Below are 26,248 nucleotides of genomic sequence, written 5' to 3' on the forward strand. Positions count from 1 at the left end.
TGGTACTTGCAAGAGTAGTTTGGCTTCCGTACTTCAACCAGAATCCTTTTACTTCTTTTATTGAAAGTCTGTAACAAAAGCATTTTGTAGAAGTTTTTTTTTCAGAAATGAAAAAAACTAAAGTAAATGAGTCCCTTAATGTCAGAGATTGATTTAACAGAGTCCACCAACCAGCAGTGAAAGAGTTGCTAACTGCAGTTATTGCTGGCTAGAGGCTAACTTCACTTAGTGACCCTTTTCATACGTACTTTCAACTTCTATAGATGTTTCTTATTAGTAGCTGCATGTATGTAGGGAAATTTTATCTTCTCATATTAATTACGGAAACAAAACACATGGGAGAGTATAACGCAGTCTTGTTACACCAAATCCTGTCCATGGTGCAGAATCTATACTGCAATTTTCTTTGTATAAGTAAATCCTAGGAGGTGTGCATCCATGATACATGCTTAAAAATTACAGAGCTATTCATCCATCCTCTTCCCAAAACCCAAGCATGACCTGTCTAAATAAATTATTTTTTACCAGTGATTTAAGAATTAGAAACTCTCTTACAGAGAAGACTAATAATAGACTGTTTTTGTAACTGAGCCGTAGCCTAGTTTTTATCATCAGTTGATTTCAAATGGGCCTGAGCCGACTAGTCCTGTGACAGAGGATATATTTGTAACAATGCCCTCATGGACAATAAAAAGTGGGATTATATTTTTCATTGTGCAAGTCTTTAGTAATGTAAATTTACATTTTAGTGCAAGACTGTGTATTACCAGAAGGGACGAAGTTAAAATATTTTCAATACTCCATATTAAGTTTAGGGATATTTCCTTAGAGGTAATACATCTTTTCTGATGTATTTTAATTCTGTACCATTCTGTTTTTCATCTGAACTCTATTCAATGATTAGTGTATGGATTAAAACATCAGGATTAAGATACTCTAATACCCTTTTTTCTTAATATCTTACATCTGCAATGAATTCTGTACTTTAAGTTAAAAGTCCCTGTCAATGAATTATACCAAAGTTGCTGTTTTTTTCTATATAAAAGTATATTAATGTCTGTAATTTTATGGCAGTTTACCAGAGAAAGATTAACTTGGTGGCTTTATAAGAGTGATTATGGCTGAATTTCCATGATTATTCAACTCTTTGTTTAAGGGCTCTAGCAGCAAAATAGACAGAGATGATAGTGTATCTCTGTTCTATCTTTTTCCTCTGTGAATGATCTAAACCACATCTTTCTAATTCTCTGTTTTAGGTTGAAGATTCTATCGTCCCACCGCTTGTTTCTTTGGTCCACAGTCAGAATGGTAAGTATAGACATATCAGCTACAGTGTCTATGAATTCCACAGTTTGTTTTAATTATATTTCAGTGTGGTCACATTCTTGGCACTTTTATTTTCAAGAGGAATGGAGACTCTTGAGCTTGCGGTTGCTCTCAGAAACCACATCAGTGCTTTTAAGCCACAAAGTCATGGGTGAGGAGAAAGAGGAGAGCCTCAACTCAAACAACAAGCTTCTGTCTCTCATTAGAGATTTACTGCTGCCTCAGTAAGTATAATATTGCTCCAGTGATAGGGAATAACTTGATACGCCAACCATTTTGACAGTGTATTTGTTTTAGCCATCCTTTCTATGTTTAAATGACTAAGTCAAAAGGGGAATAGCAATTAACTGCTGCCAGAGTTCTTTGCCCAACATCTTCTCCTGGGTTTATTTAGTATTTTTTCATATGCAACACAAACACAACTTCTGTGTGACACTCATTTATGATACTGTGCCTCTGGCTACTTTTGGAGCAAAACAGGATTCCCTCTAGCTTTTGGGCTGTGATTTAAATACTTCTCTTTGTTCTTCTAATACAGTCAGAACATTCTAACTACATCTTTTTTTTTCTATTTTCGATATTGTACCTTTATTTAAGATGTTCTGAAAGCATATGGAATGACATAGAAATTTTTTTAAAGGAACAATACATCATGGATTAATCCTTTGTGGTTCACCCAGAGGTTATTGCCTCTAAATTGCTGTCCTTTCCTGCTGCCCTAAGCAGCAGAAAAACCCTACAGCAGAGTAGATGAAACTACAGCCTGTAGGCAAGATATGGTCTGCAACTTCATTCACATGGTTTATGGTCAAATGAGGCCTCTCTTTTCATGGCAACTTGCAGGAGAGCATAAAGTGAGCTCTCTGTGTTATGCACACGTTGACTGTGAGCTGGTAACATCTGTGAATAGAGGGAAGGAACACAAGACAAGTACAGTAGTGATGAGTCATCAGTCGTATTTTACATTATTCTCAGAATGCTGCAGTGTATTTTTCTATGTGGTCCTCAAAAGTTAATAATGGTCAATACTTAGCTGCCCCAAGTGAGAAAATTGTTCACCACCTTTACACTAAATAAGTGGAAAAAGGCTGGAGGAATGAATGCTGGATTATGATCAGAAACCCAGTGTCTTTTCCAAATATGAGACTTTCTCTGCTAATTGAGTAATGTTCTTACAGTTTGAGGACCAATGTTTTATCCATGTAAGGTGTGTAGACTTTTATTTCTGACAGAGAATTGGATGAAAATCTAACAGTTCTGTAGAGAAACTTCAACACCTTTCTTCAAAATTTTTCCTCTGGGCAGTGTAGGGTGTATCAGTACGAATTAAAATGGCAACTGAAAATATTATTTTTAAAATAGAGTATATTTTATTATTAAAAGCATTTTTTAAAGCTGTCAGATAGTTTTCTTCAGATAGGGGAAGAGACCTGAAGTCAAAGGAGAGAGTTCTGTACTTGCTCTGAAGCTTGCCCTTTGTAGACATGTTCATCTTTCACAATGTTTCTCATTGAGCAGGGGGATGTGTGTTTGGTGGGAAGTGTCATGCTAATAACAAACTAGAAGGAAAACAGCCAATTAACTTTTGTCTTCAAGCTTACTAGCTGGAAGGGCTTTTTGGCCTGAGACTAAGTTGGGGACTTCAGCTGTGCCATCTTATCATGCACTGTGTGGCAGATGAATGAAAAAGGGTCTTAAGAGCAGCTCAGGATCTTGAATCCAGGGTTTAAGTAATTACTCAATCAGTTTCCCCATCTCATTAATAGAGATGAGAAGGAAGAAGTTCTAAGAGTCAGAGTAATCTACTTGTGAAGATAATGTAAAGCTGTATCCCAAGAAATATGGGTTACTTGAAAACTTGAAATCTCTTGAAACTGAGAGCATTGGAGGCTGAAGAGATTTTTGCTGATACTGTTTAGTATTTCTGTTGTGGGATAAGGGATGGGAAAGAATCCAACTCAGCTGGAGGACAGTCAAAAGAGGGGAGGTATGTGATAGTCATTTTTTATGGGCACTCTGTGGAGGGAAGTAGATATTCCCACCCCTTTGGATCTACTGAGAGCTGTTGAAAATGGAAGGGAGTGACATCTGGTTTTAATATGGGATTTTCTTTTCAGGGAAGATTGTAATATTACACATTTGTGTGTATATTTTATTCCTATAAATATACTTCTCAAATTAATTTGTTTAGCTGGAAAACTGACCCTTGAAATAGAATGTGGGTCAGTATGAATAAAATATAAGTAGATTTCATTTTGAGATAAATGCAGAAGTGCAGTGATAACTACTTTTTTCCTCATCTTCTGCACCATCAATAAAATGGCAATTTTATTAAATATTTGTGCATTTATAGATTACAAAGTTAGCTTCTTCATAGGGTTTTGATTGAATTGAATGAAACAGTGTCGTTAAATTTCAGTTCATTGAAAGATTATTTTCCTGAATGTTTCATAACCAAGACAAAACCTGCAGCTATAGACAGTGAATAGATGGCAAGTGCTTTATATCCAGATTATTAAATAAAAAATGGAAACATCAGCTCTATTTCATTTTAATTTCTAACATTCCTAGTTTTCTATCATTAAAAATTGAGCCAGAATCAGCAAAGAGAAGTGTGTAAGAAAAGTTATATATTGAAGGTTTGTGTAGCTTGTTCTCAGTAGACTACCAAGCCAGTTCTGCAAGTATGAAATCCAGGATGCTTGACATAATATTCTTTTTTTAAGAGCTTAAGAGAGTCTACATCCCTAAATCTTTAGTTCCTTTTGCCAAGGTTGTTTATAGAAAAGACTGACCAAATAACTCCTTATAATGTAGTACCTGAAGTTCACAAAACCCTTATAAAATGCCCCCTACAGCTAGTTGTGGGGGGATAGAATGTAAGAGGATAAAGATAGTGCAGAAGTCAATCTCACCCCTGAGGAGTTTCAGCTGTACAAATTACCAAAGATTAAGAACAAGCCTGCCCTCAATAGGCCACAGCTGTGTCCAATAAGGATGAGGGCTATAAAAGAGTGGGTCAGCTGGGTGAGAAGAGAGCTGGAGCTTGTTGGTTGTCCTGTGAGGAGGAAGGAGTCAGTGCTATGAAGAGATGCCCATGAGAAATCACCAAAAAAGTATGGAACTTTTGCGATAAGATAACAACAGCTACTGTTACTAAACTGTTCTGTGTTAAGTGGCAGTGAAATAATTTGATGACTCATTTGTTTAAGAAAGTATCTCAAGCATAGCATATTTTCCCTTTTGAGAAGATTCATATATTCATAGCTCCTAATGGCCTTTATTTAGTCAATGTGTTTATATTAATTGCTAAGACATTGACTCTAGTTATCTGTGTTTTCTCATGTGGTATTTGGTTTGATGGATCACTGTACCTTCCCTTAGAAATATCCTTTCCTAGTATTGTTTTGGGAGAGGAGAGCAGAGCAGAGAGTTTCAAGGGAAAGGAAGTGAAGTGAGACTCTTTTATTGAACCTCAAGAAATGAAGATGCTAAGTGTGCTAAGTAATAACAGTGTCTCTCAGGTGTAATACATAGAAAGCTTAAAGCTGTTAAGGTGGACCTTGTTTAGGGAACATATTGATGTGTTTGTATAAACAAGTATATTGCCAAGTGTCTGATTTTTAAGCTAGCATGGCTGATTCATTCATTTGTAACTGCTGTTAGGAATTACAGTTTTGGCGACTTAAATCCACATCTTAGGCAGTAAAAGATGACTCCTGTTATCTGAGTCACCTGATAGCATCTTTGATTGCCTCAGAAGATTTAGTATGGGCTCTGAAAAAAAACAAAATTGCAAGTCCCATTATGTTTGGTAGGAATATATATTGCTCATATGTAGGGCTCTTGAGATCAGTGTCTGCTAACGTATTACAGCATTTTCTTATTTTATTAAGAGACTTTTTATTGGCCAGTGAGAGAGTTTTCTTTGGGGAGCTGGAATGTGTTCTTTGTAAAAGAGAAAGTTTAATCACTCAAGACCTGAAGCCAACACTGACTTGTGACTGATAGTTTTGTAGGTACTCTAATGTGGTGTGCGACCCTACAGTGGCACATTCAAGTGTGTAGTAGCCATGACACATTGCTCATAGGCTGTGTGCTTGTGTAGGAGCGTTAGCCCTTGTGAGCAGCTCCCACAGGCCACATCAAGACTGCGTGGCTTGTCCCTCCTTGTCATAGGCAAGCAAACCTCTCCCTCTGGATTTCCTTCCTGCATGTGTCAGAGTGCTGAGGTGTAGTGTCTACAGAGAGGGGAAGAGCTAACACGGTAGGTACATGCTAGCATGAAGGTGGTGGGAAGTGATCCAGATTGCTCAGTTCAGACAGCACTAGGGATCTCAAGATGTGAAGTAAAATTTTCAGTGATTTGCATGATTCCCCCTTCCTCTTACCAGAATGCTGAAGTTTTTTATTTTGTGGAAGCATTTTGTTGCTCATAACTTGGTAACATACCATGTTTTCTTACAATTAATCCTTTTGTTTGCTCTTGATTTATTCTTCATGAGTGTTGTTTGGGTCTTTTGCAAATGAAGGGATTTACACTTCCTGTTCTATTACTTCCACGTATTTGGAGTAGGACTAGTTGAAGTCAAAGATGGTGTTTTGATATAACTGACTCTGTCATTTTCTATGCTTGCATTTTTCTTACTTGCATCATTGTATCCTGCTGTCATCCACATACATTTTTGTTTAAATACAGTAAAATCAGCCCTGTATGTTGGGTGGGCATCAGTAGAATGTTAGTAGAAACAGCAAGATCCATTTTGTTTTTCACCAGCCTGTTTTCCCTTACCAAGATTTCCATGAAGTGATACTTGGAAATGTTTTGAAGCGGTTTTTCTTGGATTATTTTCTGCCACAGCTCTCAAGAAACATTTGGAGTACTTTTATATTCTTTTGGTTATATGACTTGGAGAATGAAAGTATGCTGCAGTGAAAGCAATATTTTTGGAAATCTCAGATAAAATATAAACCTCAATGTGAGTTACTCTCAATTTTGAGGAAAATTACCATATATACAAAATATAGAGCTTAATCATATATAATTTGGTTGATCGTGTTCCTAAGCACTCAATAAATCTTCTACCTGATATTTTGCGGCTCATTTACTACTTGTCTCTTGAAGAATAGATTTTTTTAATGTGAAAAATAATATAGATCAATAAATAGGTCTTGCACCTCTACACAAGGTGAATATTTTATAAATGTTTTACTATAATTTATAGCTATAAAACCTGAATGTTTTCTATATATAACCTGAAAATCTATATATGTACACACATATACACAGAAGCATGTGTATACGTATTTTATAATTATATCTCTCTCTGAAAACCTATTCTCTTATTAATGCTGCTTTTAAATTTATTCTGATGCTGGTTTTAAAATACTGTTTCTGAGTGAGTCTTGTTTGTTGCTTTGTACAATTTGAAACAGCCTTGTATTTCCATTATAGTTATAAAGTTTGGAAATGGGAAATGATGAATTTTTAGTATCAATTTTTGATGTATATCTCTTGACTTCTTTTCCCTCACTCTTCCTCCCCCTTTCCCCCCTTCCCTTTCAGGTATGAGCACATTCTGCTGGCTCCAGACCCAATACCAATGTATGCTCTGAAACTGCTGGTGGCTCTGACTGACGGCAGCCCTGCTTCTGCGAGGTGATACAACTACACATTCTCTGTTGCTCTTGGTTCCTTCTCTTTCAATCTCTCCTTTCCTATTAGGGATCAGCAATAACAGATATCACTATTGTACTTCTTTGACTAGCACTATGATTTAGAAAAATCATTGGAGAGTTTTTCTTATAGAATGCATCTTACATCTTTTGTGTCAGTTTATATGATTCCTGGTTATTTTAATCGGAATTTAGCCAATGATACACTAGAGACAATAGCTGAAGAATTTTAATGTTAAAAATTACCTTTAAAAATGTAAGAAAATCCCAAAGCAAACCTAAAACCTTATCAAAATTGTTCTTCAACTAAACATATTTGTGACTAGGTCAAAGGTGGTGTGTTTCTAAATGTTTACACCAATCAATTCACTTGAAAACTGGTCAATTCTCCTGCAAATATATCTACCCTTAAAATTCCTGAATACAAATTTTAATTTTTGATATAGGTAGACTCAGTATGTTTAGACATATCTTAATATCTCTTCCTTCTTTTTTCAATATTTACTGTAATGGACAGGAAAAAAATAAAAAACTGTGTCATACATACAACTTAAACTGTGTGAGTTGATAGTAATAAGGAGGGATCTCTCTGTCTTCCTGAATATGCCCAAAAAAGTGGTTATTCTTGGCATTGGCTATTGTCTCTTTGCGATGTCTGATAGCGTTGTGGCTCAGAGGTTGATAAGCATTGTACTGTCTTGCTTTGATTGATTGAAATGAGCACAAGGAAAAAAAAACCAAGGAAATTTAATTTGTTTTCCCACTTTTTATTACAAAAGATGAAACATCCTTGTTTAATCATTTATGATGCTACCAGGAATGGTGCTTTACTATACTAGCAGACTACAAATTAACTAGGAAATAGGGAGGCTTGAGATTTTAAATGTTTTGAATTGTCTAAAACAGTTTTCATTGTAAAGAGGCTGCTTATGCTACTGTAGGATTTTATGTATTCTAGAAACAAGTAGAACAGCTTTTCATATTTAGATTTAACCCATGGATATTCTAGTACTGTAAGAATTATGAAGAATACTTGTGTAACCATAATGCTGGTTATATTAGCAGCACATTTCCTCTTCCTACTGAATTTGCTTTATCTGAGAAATCGTATGTATTTGCCATTATGTATGGCACAATCTACCAATGTAGGTAGATTGTGGATGCAGACTCATCCTCATGGTCATCTGGCATCAAACAGGGATATTTTCTTAATATTATTAAAGAGCAGATGTGGATAATCAATGAACTATTAATAATTTGAAATACCAGTATGTCCAGCACTCTTCTTTAAGGATTGGCTATCAGATTCCAGATTCTAACCCATCTGTAATTGTTGTGTTTCCCAAATACTTTACAAGTCCTCTTTTACTTTCACTAAATCATGTGTTTGGCTGGGTTTCTAAATAAGCACAGTTTAGGCAATTCCCTTGGTCTTTTTCCTTATTATTTGGCTTCCCAATAAATTTTGCAGGAAGTAGCCAATGCTTCGAAAGCATGAGAAAGGTGAATAATATATTCATGTTCATACAAAGTGCTGGTGAACAAAATGGAAACCAGGTACATGCTATGGTGAACACTATATGGCAATTGGTTCTGTTTTGGTTCAATGAGTAATTAATCAGTATTCATGAAGCTCAAAATTACTCAAGGCATATGCTCTCTTTTGCTCCTTTTATTAGACATATGGAAAGTATCTGCAAAAATTGTGATGGAGAGTAAATAAATAACACTAGACACAGATCCTGTGGGATTTAATTTGTTCCTGGTGGAAAAACTCTACTGAATTTTAGTACTGATGAGAGTGATGTGAGTCACTGCATTGAGTCTCTGTGGCTTCTTCAAGCTTACATTTTACCCCCAATGCTTAGCTTTCAAAGATGGATGATTTCTCCTGCAATTTTAAATGAATGAAAGCAGTAGTAGCAAAAAGATTGAAAAATGCCAAAATGTTAAATTAGTGTTTACCGTGCTGTTGCAATGTGTCTTGAAAGTAGTTAATATTATTATTTTGATGTAAAGAGTGAATTGGGAGGAGGGCAAGGACTAGTGTGTGCTTTTAGTTTGTTCCGTATGATAGCTTGTTCTCAGGCATGTTCACCTAACAGATTCTTGCCTTCTTGCTCTCCCTTTAATAGTTCTACCAATTTTCTTGCATCTAATTTCTTCTTACCATCAGCTCAGTATTTACCTGTGTGCTCCCTGACTGAGGCATCTGCATTTGAGCAGTTCTTATTTTAGCACTTGAAAGGAGACAGATGAACTCAATTTTTTGTTTCCTTTTTTTTCATAGCTGATACTGTAAATTAGTTAAATTGTGATATCAGAGGAAAGAGATTTCATCTTCCTCCTACTATTTTTGGGCATTTCTGCTTTCTGTTACAGGTTGTTTGCTATATATGGCATAGACACAGATACTCAAGTTATGATTTTGATGTTTTTTAAGCTTATGATAAAATAGTGTAGTTACAATACATGTTTTGAATTCCTTTAATTAGCATTTTATAAGAATACAAAAAACACTTTGTACTCTTTGCCATTGCTCCACTGTTGAGGTAATTTTTAATATTCTCTGTTGTAGGAGCTCTTCCACTCCATTGCTTTTCAATTTAGCAGTGAAAAACTCTAGTGATATCCCATTAGTGTGTTGCTGAATTAGATCTCTCACCAATGTAAGTTCTCTCTTGTGTAAGATGGTAGCTGTACAAAACCCCAACTTTAATGTGTTTCTGTGGACACTTTTAATAATTTGGACATCTAATCATATGAGCATCCACAGGAAGAAAATCCAGTTTCAGAAAAGGATGAGTCTTTTCTTGTCTGTTTTGACCTGAATAGGTTAGAGTATAATTGAATCAGATACCCATCTAAAAGGGTATCGGATAACAATTGCTGTCTGATACAACCTCATTTAGAGTTTACTAAGAAAATACTAAATGTTTGAAGAGTGAGCTTTGAACTGAATTTGTCTATCAGTTGTCTGTTTTATACTTGGCTCAAAGTAAATAGTCTGGCTTTAAACCTTCTAGTAGTATTCTATTGTGGCTCTCCTAAATACTTGTTGCCTTGTCTTCTTCAAGAATTTTTAGTGGTTTGTAACAAGAAAAATTGTGAACCTTAAAACCAGTGTGAGATTTAAGAGCAGAGTTGATACATTGATACTTAGCTATATTGAGACTGCTGATTTCAAAAGAAATCACTGATATTAAGCATAGTTAAAGAAAGTTAAGCTTTAGTTAATGATTAATTTCTGGACTACTCTGAATTTGCATTATTTTTTTCCCTTTGCATTAATTGTTCTTGATGAATTGTACCTGTGTGTAAAGAGTTTTTGGAGGAATAGAACTTCTCACAGTGGGAGCAAAGGTCTGCAGCAGTCTGAGGTGTGATTTAACCATGCCAAGTCTGCATTCAGAAAGAACAGTATCATAGGTAGCTTGTCCTTCTGTGTGTTTGCCAACTTAATGTATAGGTTATATGCATGGATAGGAAGCCAGACATAATCTGTAGTGAATTAGGGGGATTTTTGGTTCCTGCTTTGAGTCTTTTATTCTCTTTGCTGTTGTCTGTACCATCAGATTGCTAGGTTTTTTTCCTAGTAGTGGGGGTTTTTTTGTGAATTTCTTAGTTTCTCTTATAACTATGGTATAGGTATACCTGTATGATGCTCTTAAATGTTTTGACTGTTGTAATAGAATCTATACTGTGCTACTCCAGGAAACTTTTACTGGATCGTGATTCTTAAGCTGTCTTTTTGCCTTACAAAGAGCCTTACAGAATGTAGCTGTGTGCTCTCTTAGGCAACTACTTGGCCTACCTTTAGTTAGAAACTCATAGCATTTGGTGACATTAATGTGTCTGAAAGCTAAACCTTCTGAACTCTGGCGTCTGAATTTTTGGGTTTGCTAAAATAGACAATTTTGGTTTCAAGGAAGAGAGACAGTAGAGGTAATAGAACAGAAGTGGAGGGTGGAATGTCAGATAATGCATCAGATAATGATCATGGAAGTGGGACACATTCCAGTATTCTATTAAGGGCATTTCCTGAAGGAGAAACACCTAACTAAGAACTAAGGCACTCTTCTTAGATGTATCATGAAGGATAGGGAACCAAATTAAGAAACCTTTCTCACCTCCTATCCTTAAAAATAAGTCTTCCAGATAAACATTAGGCTGCACTTAAAAAGAGGAAAAGTAATCAGAAACCCAACCAGGAAGGTGCTGAAGAGCAACAACAAAAAAAACCTGCTGCTTCTAAACACCACAGATCTAGTACCTGTGAAGATGATAGATGGATCAACCTCATACGTTGCAGCAAATTGTCCTGACTAATCAAAGTAACCATTGTAGTGTCTTTGGAATCATCAAGGAATTGTCCAATTTTCAAACATTGTTAATGCTACTTTTTGTACCTATGCATTATCTCTTAAAGACCATTAAAGGCACATTTTAGGGTTGCTGTTAAGAAGTCTTTTCATACACTATTATGGTCTACATCAGTGGATCAATTTAGTTATGTTCCACTATACTCTGAAATGGTTTAAAATCTTTGCTCTTGATTTCAAAAAACAAACAGTAACAACCCCAAACAAACCCAAAACCAAACTCTTTGGAGTTCAGTGTGTTGCTTTTAATAATTTGTTGATGTTATGCATAGATTGTCTTTGAACCTGATGTAGTTTCTTTGCCGCTATACTAGAGGTCTAGTGCTTTAGTCCTTCCCTTGATTAATATGGGCTTATGCTAATTGCTTTAAAATACTTTGTTCTTCTCATTAGTCATTTTAATTTCCTAGTTTATGGTTGAAATGCTAATTTTAAAAAGTAGGTCTATTTCCTTCTATATTACTTCTCTGTTTTTATGTGTTGTTTTACTTTCTATAATGAATATGAATAAAATAAAATGGAGTAGTTCTGATAACAGGTAAGCCTTAGGGCCTAGTCCAGCTGAACTGAGCAGTAGAACTACGTTAGAGGTGCAGTACATTAGTGAGAAAATCACAATCCAGATGGATTGAGAGAGATTGCCAGAGGATTAAACTGTTTTATTAGAACTTTAGGGAATGTTTATGTAGATTTAGAACCTGATTTTGGTTTTGATTATGCTAGTTTTACATCTATGAAAATTGAGTTGTAAAAACCCAGATTTTCCTTTTAGAGAAGTAATGGTAATATAAAACAGCAGAGAATTTTTATCATCTTGCTGTTCCTATTGTTGGGTGTAATGTTTGCATATATGCTGCTTTATCGAAAAACATCAGGCAGAAAGACTTGCCCAGAAACAGACTCTTGAAATGTTTTGTGTCAGCTAATAAGTGTTGTCAAGTTGCACATCATTGTAATTCATATCAAAGGCAGTGGTCAGAGTTCATTATTGCAAGGGAGTTCTCATAGTCTAGTCATGTACAGACTGTAATACTAATCACCATTTTTAATGTAAAACAAAACTCCTTAGTGTTGCATTTTATAAAAGCTCCCCTTCAGTAAAGAAATAAGCTATTAACCTTAAACCTGTAATTTTGTTTCCTCTTTTGTGTTGCTGATCAATTACTGAATGTCTAACTTGTAAAAATGTGAGAGAAATATTTGATGTTACTGTTAAGTGAATTTTTGAAATGAGTCATGTTGGAAAGTTCAAATTATGTAAAGCGTTAAAAAGGAGCAAACACCATTCATTCTTGGTTTTTTTTTTTACATTCAATAGTGAATTTTTTGCTTTGTAAATATAAGTACCAAATCAGGAAGAGTCAGCTGGTTGGGTTGCTACAGCTGGAGCTGCAGACTTGAGTGAATTCAGTTCTGCCATGAATCATCTGGTCAGCATGAAAAAAATCTAAACCACTGTCCAGTCCATTCTCTTGTGTTCAATAGTAGGTGCCCAGAGAAAACTACAGGAAGGAGTCAAGTGTGTGGAAATACTTTCTGGAGGCTTTCTCAGCCACCTCTGAGGGTTTTTTTCAGAACCCATGTAAGATGGTGTTGTGTTCTGTAGATGGTAGCTATTGAGGAGTAATCTTCATTTCGTTTATGTGGACTAAAAGAGATATTTCACAAGTCACTTTCAGTATATGTTGTTCTATTACATAACCACATGTATATAAAGATTTATCATCTTCAGGTATTTTCTTTGTATTTCTTTGTCTGATCTGATCACTTGCCATTTAATTTTATACCATCATGTTGCAGTTAAGAAGAAGTACAGTACTTAATAAATTTCTGGAATATTTCTCCTTTAGCTGTCTCCCCCAGCCTTTGCAATGTGAACAGCTATGCCTCTTTTTAAAGAGTCCTTAGTAGGGTTCAAAAATCTATTGTGGATTTGACATTTAAAATTAATATCTTGGTTCTTGCTCTGTGCATGTCCACGAGTTCTGTTCTGCAGAATAATTTCTACTCATTTGTTCAGCTTAGAATGTGTGTAATATCCAGATTTCCACACCCTCCCATCCAACTTTTCTCTAAAGATTCTCTCTGATAACACATTTTCTATCTTTTTAAGGTATCAAACCTCTAACGAAAAGCCTTTTGTGTTTAGTGTCCTGGAGTAGGTTTTTGTTTTGCAAGAAAGTAATTTAGGATTTCCTAGAAAAACAGATCTTGCGTATTGTTGGACAGCAAAATTGGTGGCACAGTCTCATTCTGAAAATTATTACTGTATTAAAAATTCAGATTGTACTGATAGCAAGTCTTTTAAAATCAGATCACCAGTTATTTTGAGCCAGCATTGTTTATTTATATATAGTTTTAAATGTGATGGAAATAGTTAGTATTGTTATTTAGTATTATGATTTGCATTTGTATATCATGATGATTCGGAATGTTTTCCACACTGGGTAGGACCTAATTTAATATAAATTATGTACGTCTATGAAAACCAAAATACTTTTGAATCAGAATAATATTCTATGAAATAAATCCCGTAGCTAAACTCCTCTTTCACCAGCTTTAAAACAATTCCTTTGTAAAACTATGTAAGGCAGTCACTCTCTTGCTTGAGCACATATATGCAAAGTTGGGATAAATCAACTTAAAGCTTTGTCTTAATGAAGTGCTTGATGTGACTTTATGCTTTAGCTAAGCTATGTGTATAATTTTCATTCAAGGCTGCAGCTTTTTATTGTTTCAGTCATAAAGGTTGGCAAGTGACCTTTAAGAACTGACCTATTGGCTCTAGCTCCTTCTTAGCTTATCTCAGCAGAAAGTCTAGCTGACTTTGTAGTGCTGTAGCTGGGACCATTTCCTCTGTTTGAAAACAATTGTTTCATAACTTACCCTCTACCACAAAAGCAGCTTTCCAGGTTCTGCCTAAACTAGGATTGCTTGGCTATTCTTGATATTTGATTGTACTTTACTGCTAATGTGTTCACAGTTTACATGCTGCTTATGTAGCAAAGTGAGCAGCTTTTGCTGGGGTAAGTAGTTCCAATAAGCCCTAAGCATAAGTAGGCTTGTGCTGGCAAAACTTCATTTTGTCAGTATGATTGCTGTTATAGTAGCTGTGCTTTTTGGGAGTCTGTGGTGTTTAACAGACTTTCTTGACATTCAGTATTGTTATATCTACATCAGCAAAATTCTGTTTTAAAGGCATGGACTAGGCTTTTAATTTAACTGGTAGATTTGGCTCTGGAAATGGACCTCAAATATAGTAAGTCGTCCTATCTATAATTCCGGCACTCTCTTATGACCTGGCTGTGTCCAAGCTGCTGTAACTGTCTATTTAAGGGTTATTAGATGGCCCAGAGGAGATTAGCTTTCATGTTCTCCTGACCTATTAAAGTAATTTGTTTCTGTTGCATGTGGAAAAAAATTTCCTTCAATTTAATAAGAAGAGAAAATGTCCTTAAATTTAAGCTTCTAAAGTTAGAAATAATGAGTTTCTTTCCTTACCTAAACTCTTTTCCCTCCTTTGAGTGTGACATTTCTGTATGCAAGAAAAAAATGAACATATTTATTTGAACAAGGCTATTACTTATTTTTGTTAAATGTCTACATGTGAGTGCATAAGAGCATACTGTTTTGTTATGTTTTGAACAGTTTAGGAGGTGTGTTTTACTTGTCTCCATATCTATATGCCAGTACTGTACAATGCAGCAGATCATCTTATTCCCACCCTTAACTCATATGGATTCTATGTCATAAAATCATTATTACATTTAGGTGAAGGCAAGGATCAGAGAAATAGAAAAAACAGTACAAAAAAGTAAACCATTATTCATATATAAGGCATATATCTGCATTACTTAGAAGTAATTCTGAGTTGTTCATAGATACTGTTGTTCTCTAAGCATGGCTTTCATTCCTTATTTCTTTTACAAGACGGGATTCCAGCAAATATGAGCAACCAGGGCTCTTACAGGTCACATTAATCTAAATGAAGCATTTCTTTTATGACCATTGGATGTCTGTTCTAGCCCCCTCTGATTTTTTTCCATTAAATTCATAGAAGAGAATGTGAGATTGCCTTTAGTTGCTTCAGTTCACAGTCAAGTATTTTGGCTTACACTATCCATTAAAATAACACCTTCTCCACTTATCTTATTGTACATGAATAAAGACTCCTGAATGGAGCTATGTGATTCTAGGTGTATATGAGTTCTTTTTAACAAATAACTTACCAAACAGAATTAAACTGATTATTGTTTTACCAGAAGTCAGTATAGAGTTTTACACAGTAAAGCTTCAAACATAAAATTAAGTACTTGTTTTAATCAAAAATAACTGCTGTTTATTCAGGTGATCTATGTAATATAACTTGGTGTGTTTTTAACTAACGTACTACTGGCAATTGCAACTTTGTAGATTGTTGCACACTGAGATCCCAGACATGCTCTGTGTTTGAGTTCTCCATTTATCACATGGGCTTCTTAATGCAGTCTTATCTTTGCTGCGTCATAAAGCCAAACCTACCAATTGTTTATGAAGCACTTCCATGACATTATGGTGACTCAAGAAAAAAATTTTGAGACACACAATTGGGTGTTCTCTGTTGTGTTTGGTGAATAGGCATTTAGTATAGTTTGTAAGAAAAGGTGACAATAATTCTTCCAATTAGAAAATATAATACAGAAAAAGCAGTAAAATATAATGCAGTTAATCATGTGACTCATATGTCATCATAGTGTGTGAGATGCACATGCTTTACTAAGACAATATTTTGTGCTCCAGCAGTAGAAAACACTTCATTGATGTAAAATATTACCTATTTTTGAGAATAATATTTCTTTAAGCATATATATGCTCGTTTTTGTCTGATTTTGAAATGCAGAAAAATCTAGGTGACTCCTTTTGGGCCACTACTGCTCAGCATTGTCAAGTATTTGACAAATCTATCATATGTAAGTATGTTAAACCCAAGAAGTTAGTTAACATGGCATTCTTAAAAAAAACCCACTGCATATTTATAATTTCATTATGTGTGCTGAGTCTATTAATTCAAACAGTTAATGGTGCACAGTTTCATAGTATGTGCAGTGGTATAGTTGCAGCATTTTATTAATTACTGCCATTAAAATATGCCAAATTAATTACTCTTCTACTCACTTGAATCGCATCAGTGAAGCAGACCTAGAAGTAATTTCCAAAGCAGTGTATAACATTGCTGTTTCTGTTTAATATCTGAAATTGAGGTCATTTTTGTTGAGAGCTAGTCAAAGGCTAAGGTTCTGGGTCATGGATCTTGGCAACAGCTATTCTACTGCTCTGTTCTTCTTGTGAGTTTAGTGTGTTAAATAAGAATTCACTTCCTCTGTTATTAAATAAATGTTAAAATATGTTTTTGCAGCCTCATGGAAGAAAACCATCTTTTTCCAGTTCTTTTTCAACTCATCTTGGTAAGAATAATTTTTAATATACATATATAGTCTAATAGATCTAATAGATATCTAATAGATAATAGATCTAATACATCCTGTCTCCCAAATCATATCTAACTAGTGACTTTAATTAGCAATATTGATAAAATAATATGTTTGTAAAATCAAATGAAACAGTCTAACAAAACAAAATCTAGAGTAAGCAGACACTTTGAAAGTTCTTGCCAACTAGTCCAACTATATGAGAAGTTTCTTCAAGAGAACTACTTTTTTCTTTCTTGAACCAAAAAATCCTCTAAAAATAGAATTAATGAGCTTGATTCTTAATTAGAGCAATATATCTCCTAAGGGCATACAAGAAATGCTGAGAAGTTACATTTTATTAAATAATGTCAAATTAAAATTTGATACTGTTGGCGTGGTAGTCTCAAATCCCACTATTTGCTTTTAGAATTTCTTTCAATATAAAGTATCAAGGATATGATTTTGGGATAGTCACATGTGGAACTTCCATCCCTAAATAGAATCTGCCACTCAAATGGTCATGAAAACTGTCTGGTTTGTTTCTCTGGAATGTTGCAAAGCAAATATGTTCATGAAGAAGAGAGATCTTTAGGCTAGTTTGGAAGCTGGGTACTAAGCTATCCATTAGCCTTCTCATGGTTAAATTCCAGTCTCTTGTTAATTTTTTCATTTCTAAGTTCATGAAGTTGTGTCAGGTAAGTGTCCTGTCTTGTAAGCATACTCCTGATGAATACTAAATATGCATTATGAGTAAATACACATAATGTATGTAGTACAGGCAGATTGCATACTTGCTTTTGTATCATTCTTGAAATTCAGTCTTATTCAGGTTAGATGAGGTTCATAAATGGGATTCTGGATCAACTTTGATATTCCTTTCTTAGGTTTCAATATTTTAATCTTCACTCTTCCTTTGCAGTGATTTATTTTACTATCATTTTGAATCTCTTTAACACTGCATACCTAGATAAGCCATTTTTTATTAAAGTAACCTTGTTAGTGATGATAGATTTTTATTCCAGCAACATACAGAACACAGGCTTTATTTTTTGTACATATGTCTACAAATCTCTTTGTGTGATAAATATTGAGAATAAAGCCATACATTTTACTGTAGTTCATAGATAGTTTTGACATAGGATGAGCACTAATTTTAGGTATTAATAAAAGAAGACCTCAGTAAAGTATGCAAGTCAAGTGTTTCATATTAATATCCTTAAATATTTAGTTAATGTTTGAAATGTCTTCAGGTGCTAGAGTCTTGAAATTTATATATATATATGTTAGTTAATAGCTACGAGTATTTGAACATGGTTATGATCACTCAAAATATTCCCAGGTATTGAAAGTTTTTGTATAATGTATCTGTTGTCATGGAATTTAAAATGTGTTTATGTCATACCATGTAAGTAGGACAAGCTGTAGTCTGTCATAAATGCTCCCTCCTTACCTCCCCACACACGGTTTGACCTCAGGAGTTCTAGAAATAGTTCCACAGTTTTTTAGGGAGTAAAACAGTTTAGCTCTAAATTGTCTGCATGACTAGTGGTCTCTGAAGGTTTTGCAGCTCTCTTGAAGCCCTATGGCTGTCTTTGAGCCAATGGTTGGAGTTGGGAAAGAGGAGTGGTAGGCAGTTGGGAAAACTCTGGAGCCAGGACTAAATCAGACTGGAAGGATTAATCATCTGGCTGGTTTTCTTTTGAACATAATAGATTGAACAGGACAGATTAACAAACTTCTTCATTACAGATTTCTGAAATAATTTTCAGTCATACGGGTGAAGGGAGTTGCATGTAATTTGATTCCCATTATTCTCTATAAACTAGTCTTTGTCTAGGTTTATACTTTGATGGGTTTCGATGATCAACACATATAGTTGAGATCTGTTATTATGCCTAGTCCTTTACCAGACCCTAAACTACTGAATTATGCTTGAGTCAATACTCCATTTTATTCTGACAGTAATTTAATGTAGAGCTATTATATCTAGTCTATGGTTTATTGCTACTCCTTAATAATTTCTGTGCCAAGACTTAATATCCAATGTGTATTTTCTGTGTATTGTTAAATATAGTTCATGTTATTTTCTACAATGCAACTGATAGTACATTGACTGTGTTAGACTCTGAAGGGAAATACTATGGGCTTGAAATTGAAAAGCAGTTCCACTAGCAGTCTTTGTTTCTAGGCTGTGCTGCAATCCAAGTGGGATTGAATGTACTAGCTTTAATCTAGCTAGCACAGTAGCAAGGACATGATGGCTTGCAGATACTGAGCAGTTCATAAGAAATAAGTTTTAATATGACTGCTTTTCACTGCTCATCAGTGTAAAGTTATATTACCTCTTACACTGCACACTACCCAATGTTGTGGTCTAAGCCGTAACAGAGATTTGGCAAGTTTTTTTTTATCCTCTATCATCTCTCTGGACCATTTAGATCTCTGAATTCAGTCAAAGCATATGAAAAGAACCCTTTCATGTCACTTATGATTACAATTTTTTAATGTTATAGTTGCCAAGCAAAAGAACTGTATCAGTGAAAAAAATCTGTAACTGTCTACCTAAAAAGTTGTTCTAAGAAAATAGCCATAATGTATCTTCACCTGAACTAGGGTTTAGTCACTGAGTTAATTAGTAAGAAGCTTTAAATAGAGTTTCCAGTTCCCCTGGAAACCCTCTGCACTCATTCATCTCTCAACACTCGGTTGCGCTGAGGAAGTGTACATTAATGATGTGATTTTGAGTATGTGAAAAACCTGAGTACAGTTCTTCTTTACAGAACTTCAGGGTGAATTTTGTGGTTTACCTGAATGCAAATTAATTCCATAGTGCCATGATCCCAGATCCTGGTGCTAGAAGTTATGTAGATTATAAGTAGTCCTACAAAGCAATATGAAGGTGTGACTGCAATATGAGTAGACATCAGTCTTGCAATAATGTCTATGTGGTCAGTGAAAATGTAGTGATGTGTGTCTGTGGAAAAATGGAGACCTATTGACAATTTACAAGTATTTTCAGGACAGTAAAGGACTGAAAATCAGAAGGAAAGCTGACATCATAATGTGAAAAAATTAAAAGGTGCAAACTGCCCTTGGTAGCAAGATGAAATATGGTGAGCTAAATTCCGTGGTTATGTAAATAATGCCAAAACTTGGGTTGATATAAGGTATAAATATGAAATGCTGCTGTTGATTAAGAAGGGGTTGTAGCAGGAAAAGTTACTGTAGGATATATTTAATGTTGTGCTTTCTTGCTGCCTTTTACTGCTACATCCTCAGTATTTTGTTTCTAATATATTTTGCAATGTCAAACCTATGACATCCGTCTTCAGTATTAGTTTATAGTTTATGAAGTATTGATTTTGATTATTATGTTATAATGCTGGAATGAGGTTGATAAAGGATTTGGAAGTGCTTACAAAAAGTGCCATTTTTGTAAATTAAAGCTATTTGTATTTTAGATTGCTACCAAGATTTTGCTGAGTAGCAAGCAATGAAGTTGACATAAATGTTAATTTCTGTTTTATGTTACTTTTAAAAGGCTAACATCATAAATATTACCTGATCTTCATTTAGGTTTGTCTGAATGTAAGCTGTTGCACAGAAAAAAAATCCTGTGTAGTTGGTGAAATTCTATTTTTCTGCTACTAAGTTTTAAAACTAAAGTTAATGATGCTTGTGATTAGGAGCTCAGTGCTACTCTGTTTTTAAAGCCCAGTAGTCAATTCTATGCTTATCCTATTAAAATTTCTGGTGTAGCTTTTAGTCACACCAGCATATTATCACAGCCATCAGCTTTTGCTAGTAGATAGTGTGTTCATGTCTAAGCTGCACAGGCCATTCAAACACAGTTGTTGTTTTATTTATATTGTTACTCTATTCTTAACACAACCAAGTCCACCTCTTCTGTTTGCATTAGTGAAATAATTAAAATTAACTTCATTGTTCCACATTTTAAATTATTTTCCTTCAAATACAGTGGAAAGCTCTTTCTATGAAAATACCAAATAGATTTCCCTTTGCAGTCTTGTTCATATATTTTTGTTTATTTTTCCTAGTTGTGTATAGGTCTGAAAGTTTTATGCTGTCCCTCTGTATCCTGGGATGGCTGTATTGGACATCTTAAATTAGAGGATCATATATTATTCATGTTTTTGATAGACTGCAGGCAACCTATGCTTGGGCACTCAAAAGATGCTTCAAAATCATGTTATGGTGGCAGTCATTGGTCCTTTTAGAAGGTGTGCTTTGCTTATTTTGTGATAATTGCAGATGAAAATAGAGTTCAATATTATCACTAAGGGAGAAAATACGAGCTACGCATAATTAAAAGAAAAATTGTAATAGTTACATAAGAAATAGATAAATGTGCACTTTAAAAGAGGAAACAAGCCATGCCAGCTTTCTTGTGTGTCAACTTCTTTCCAAGAAAGGTAACAATTTTGTGGAAATTTTGTCTGAGTAGAGGACACATAGCCATTTATAACTAGATTCCTTTGGTATAGTTAGATTGCCTTTTTCTTTTTTAAATTTAAAATAATTCTAACCAAAGTACTTCAAGTAAAAAAAAAAGTGTGAAAAAGAAGTTGTATAGCATCCAAGTGGAACCAGTGGTTGGATTCTATATGCCATTTTGAATTTTAATAGGACAAAAAAGCCACAGGAAATTATTATGGTCAGAGATGCCACTCCTTGTGATTCAGTTAAAGTAACAAAGCCATCCACTTAAAACATTTTAAAAATAATAGTTGTTTTATGGCCAGTCTTACCTGTGAAAATACTATAAAAATGGAGAAAAAGAACACTGGAGAGGAAAAATAAGAGCCTTATCATTCCTCTTTTGCTTGGTTTCTATTTTCTGGTGAGAGATTACAGCCATGTATCATTTGAGGGAAGAGGTAGAGGTATTTTGCTGTCTAGCAGCCACATGGATGATAAGTATAGAAGAACATGGATCAGACGTTATTGCAGCATTTGAACCATTAGTTTACTTGTGTCTGTTAAGGAAAGCACCTACTCCAGTGGGGTGCACATCTTGTTGGTTGTCTGAAAGAATGGGAAGAATGTTTCTAACTCTTGCAAGTACTCATAAGCCATCCAGGATGAGTACTTGAAACATAAGATTAGGATACTCTTTCTCTTATATTCTCTCAAAAGTACAAGTTTATGCTATGGAACTCATCTGCTGGAGAAAATTAGGATAGTAAATATGGCAAATAAAAGCTCTAGCATTTAGTGTGAATGGGCCTTGGTCTTCTATGCTGTAAATGAGCTTTGACCTAAAGTCAGCTCAGTGCTTGCATGAGAAGATTGATGCTGATTGATTGCTCTGGACATCTCACTGTAGGCATACTCAATCCTTAATTTATAGTCAGCTCTCTAGTAGAAAAACCAACACAAAGGTATCTGGAAATAGTCTTAGTCTACCTGTGTTTTAAAGAACAGGAAATACTATTTATTTAAATGCCTTTGTGTGGGGTATTCCTATTCCTATCTGTATTTTTGATGTGGTTACAAAGGTGTTCAATGCAATGGCTCTTTTTGGTGTATTTCACAGTTCATCACTGCTGTTAGGGAAAACCTGCATTTAGAAGGTAACTGAAATTGGATTCTAGGAGTGATTTTTATGGCTTTTACAGGATGGATATTAGAAACCTTAAATGTATCCATAGTGAATATCTTTATTTTTGTCTTTTCTGAAGTATGCACATTTTCTCAAATCTACTATATTTAATAGTCAAATTGTATACTCTGGCAGTGCATTTAAAACTGCTGTGATAGATTAAGAGTGTAATCTATGAAGATTTCTGAAAGTGAAAGTGCCAAAACCCTATTTTAATGGGTAGTTTATAAAGCAAAATAATTGCTGGTTTTTGGAAGACATTTAATATTCAAAGATGCGTTTAGGAGAAACTAGTGAGAAAGTGTTGAACTATCTTAGAATTTATGTATTTGGAATGAGAAAAAATTACAAGATATCATTTAAAAGAATATAAATGTATTGCAAGTGTAGAATTTACTAGGAGAAGAACACTTCCAGTGAGAATGTTTTTAAATCCTTTCCAAACTGACAAATTTCTTACCAATGCATCGAAGTCTTGTGTCAACATTCAGAAAGGTATTATATTTTTTCTTTTTTTAATGTAGAATCAAATTAATAAGAGTACTTCTATACACCAAAGAAGACACTGTGAAAGTACAGTATATTCATTTCCAATTTTCCAGGAATAAAATATGGCTCCTTTGGTAGGAATGTTAGGATTTTTCATTACTCTGTGAAAGCTTCAACACTTTCAGTTTTAGGATGAGATTCCTGAGACTACTTATATCTTTTAAATTGCTGACTTGAAAATAGTGTATACTTTAAAGGGAAAAGCCTGCACATCTGAATTTGTACTCCTGGAAATAAACATTTCTAAGTGAAGCTCTCCTGAGATTTTTTTTAGCAGGAAGAGGAATCCTGCTAATAGAAAGTTTATTTTCAGAAACAGATTTTTTTTTTTTTTTTTTTTTAGTCATCTTTAGGTCAGGAGTTTCTGAGGAAGTTTCTATAGACATAAATGTTGGATTACTGCTGAATTGGGTTATTAATCTGTTATGGTCAACTGATCTCTCCAATTATTAACACTGTACATGGAATGAATTCTTAACAGTTATTCATGTGTAACTATTGTGCTCTTAACAGATGACAAAAAGATTATTAGAAGCCAAAATTCTTGGTATAAACACAGTTGCTGATTGTGATTAATTACAAGAATCCGTGACATTTGATTTCTTTCCCCAGATGTTGTCATGTGATGCATGGTGGTTTTGCATATGGATAGAGCAATAGCAGAACCATAGATTGTCTGAAGTTGGAAGGGACTAGTAAGGATCATAGTGTCCAACTCCTGCTACATTCACAACTACCTTAGTCATCATATAACTAAGAGTGTTGTTCAGATGCTCCTTGTACTATGTCAGGTGTTGTGCTGCAACCACGTCCCTGAGCTTCTTCCAGTGCCCAGCCACCCTTTTGGTGAACAATCTTTTCTTAATGTCCAATCTGAGATTCCCGTGGTGCAGCTCCACTCCATTTCCTCCTGTCTTATTGATGGTGACCAGAGAGAGATCAGCATCTCGCCTCTGCTGCCTCACTTGAGGAAGTCATAAACTGTGATGATGTCTTTTCTCCCCCATGTTGAACAAGCTAAGTGACCTCATCTGCTCCTTGTAAGTTTTCTCTTGAGGCCTTGCACCATATTACTTAAAAATGCAGGTGTTAAAGTGGTAGGTGCTGCTACCTATTTCTTATCCCCAACAAACCTCTCCTGTCGAAAAGCAAGCTGAGTTAACATTCAGGTAACACAGTCAAACCTACACTCAACACTCACTGCAACTGGCTCAGAGATAGAGGCAAGAGAAGCTCTTTGGCAAGGTTTTATTCCAGCAGAGTAACACAGTAGGTGAAGGGCAAACTCTGGGAAAGAGAGTGAACCCTGTGGAGCAGTCATCTTATAAAGGGGAAGGGAGCAGAGCTAAGGGCTGGACAGAGGGGCCTTGCCTCCAGGGGAAGGGGGGGTGGCCATCAGGGTGGCCAAGCCAGTGACAGGGGAAGGAGAAACCAGAGGAAGTTGTGACATCAAGTCCATGGGAGAGTCTGTTTTTTTCCTTTGGGAGGTCTAACTCTGTGGTAGGTAATGTTTCCAAGGCTGAGGGCTGGGGTTTACCAAAGGGAGAGAGTTCATGGGCTGCTACACTTAGTCACCCTTCTCTGGACTCACACTAACAGTTTGATGTCCTCTTACATTGTAGTGCCCAAACCTGCCCCCAGCACTTAAGGTGAGGCCTCCCCAGTGCAGAGCAGGACAGGACAATTCCCCCACCTTGCTTGGCTGGTGATTCTGTCCCTGATGTCCCCCAGGATGCACTTGGTCCTCCTGGCTGCCAGGGCACTGCTGACTCATGTTGAACTTGGCATCAACCAGGACCTCCCAGTTCCCTTTCCATAGCACTGGTCTCCAGCCCTTTGTTCCCCAGCGATAAGGTCAACAAAAGTTCCCTTTTGCAGAGGCATTTTCCTGCCAACAATGGAAGAAACATTTTGCTTTTTCAATACCATGATGTATGCTAGACTTTCAGCATTTGCTGCAACCACAGAGCTTAGGAGTTGTCTGTGCTGCAGTCAGTGTATGGCAGCAATTCATGAAGATGTCTCCACCTAACTCTGAGCTAACAGCTGCCAGCTTTAAACAGAGCTGGAATTATTTACTTTCCATCCGTCACATCGAGATAATTGTTGTTGTTGGGTTTTGATACTGGTTTTTTTGAATGGTATTAATGGGCTGGTTTTCAGCATTTCTTGTAGGGTTGCTTGAGTTAAATAATTTTGTCTTTCTTTAATATAACTTTCTTTTTGAAGTAGTTAAATATGTATTTGTTACAAATATTTTAGAACAGGTTAATGAAAAAACTGAAAACTTGAAGTGCATGATTTTTGGGATGAAAAATAATGCTGACAGAGTAGTGAGAGAATTGAGAGAACTGCTTCCTATTCCTGCTGCTGATCCACATTTATTCTTGACTCTGGGAAAATTGTATAACCCCTCCTTTTCACCATATGCTTGTTATGCTTCTATCCTTTGGGTTTCCAATGAACACCTTTACTCTGAGAAAACTCAGCAATTGGTTCTCATCATCCTGAAACTAAGCTTGTTTAAGGTCCCAGCTGGACCTTATTCAAACAAAATTCTCAAATTATTTTTTTCTTACAGTATGGTGATGTCTAAACTATAAATGTACATCACAAGAATGTAGGGAAGATGAATTCATTAAATTTCGAAGGTATTCAGGTTTTTTATGAGAAGCACTAGTAAATATGGGCAGCCTATTTTATGGCTGTGTGTCTGTAGATCTATCCCCAGTAAGATTGCTGATGGAGAAAGTGAGAGGAAGCAGACCCATCCTTTAAATAATTTTAATAATATGAATTGATAGTCTGCATAATGGAATGGATATTAAAAAAAAGAAGTATTGATAAAGCATATCCTTCTATCATTGTCTTTCTTATCTGCAAAATTATTTTAGACCAGTGCTTCTGTTGGGGAGGGAATAAAATTATTTACTAAATCACTTGGAGCTCCACTTCAGAGAAAAATTGGGTGCACAGCATTTGTGACAACGTTATGTTCTTGTATAGGAAGAAAATTCAGCTATTTACATCTTAAAGGAATTGCTTTCTAATGCTAGACACTAATATTTTAGTGTGTATGCTATCCAGCTTTTTTTTTTCTATTTTATATGCAGTGCTAAGGGACATAAGAAAACTCTTGTATAAACAATATTCTTATGTGTTTGGTAGTAGTTCTTTATTTATCCTGTTCTAAAAGTTGAAAATTGTACAGGTAATAAATAGTAATCTAAAAGACTGTAGCA

The 26,248-nt window shown here is 35.2% G+C and overlaps 1 protein-coding gene across 1 annotated transcript in view; it reads left to right on the top strand.

Moving 5' to 3' along the window:
• Positions 1-26,248, top strand: part of ULK4 (unc-51 like kinase 4) — a 211,562-nt gene that overhangs the window by 79,360 nt on the left and 105,954 nt on the right. Inside the window, exons 28-31 of the mRNA XM_058026927.1 lie at positions 1,257-1,308; positions 1,406-1,550; positions 6,893-6,985; positions 16,780-16,828. Coding sequence (XP_057882910.1) covers positions 1,257-1,308; positions 1,406-1,550; positions 6,893-6,985; positions 16,780-16,828 — 339 coding nt within the window. The remainder of the gene's footprint in view (positions 1-1,256; positions 1,309-1,405; positions 1,551-6,892; positions 6,986-16,779; positions 16,829-26,248) is intronic.

This window comes from Melospiza georgiana, chromosome 1, assembly GCF_028018845.1.
Source record: "Melospiza georgiana isolate bMelGeo1 chromosome 1, bMelGeo1.pri, whole genome shotgun sequence".
Classification (NCBI taxonomy): Eukaryota; Metazoa; Chordata; class Aves; order Passeriformes; family Passerellidae; genus Melospiza; species Melospiza georgiana.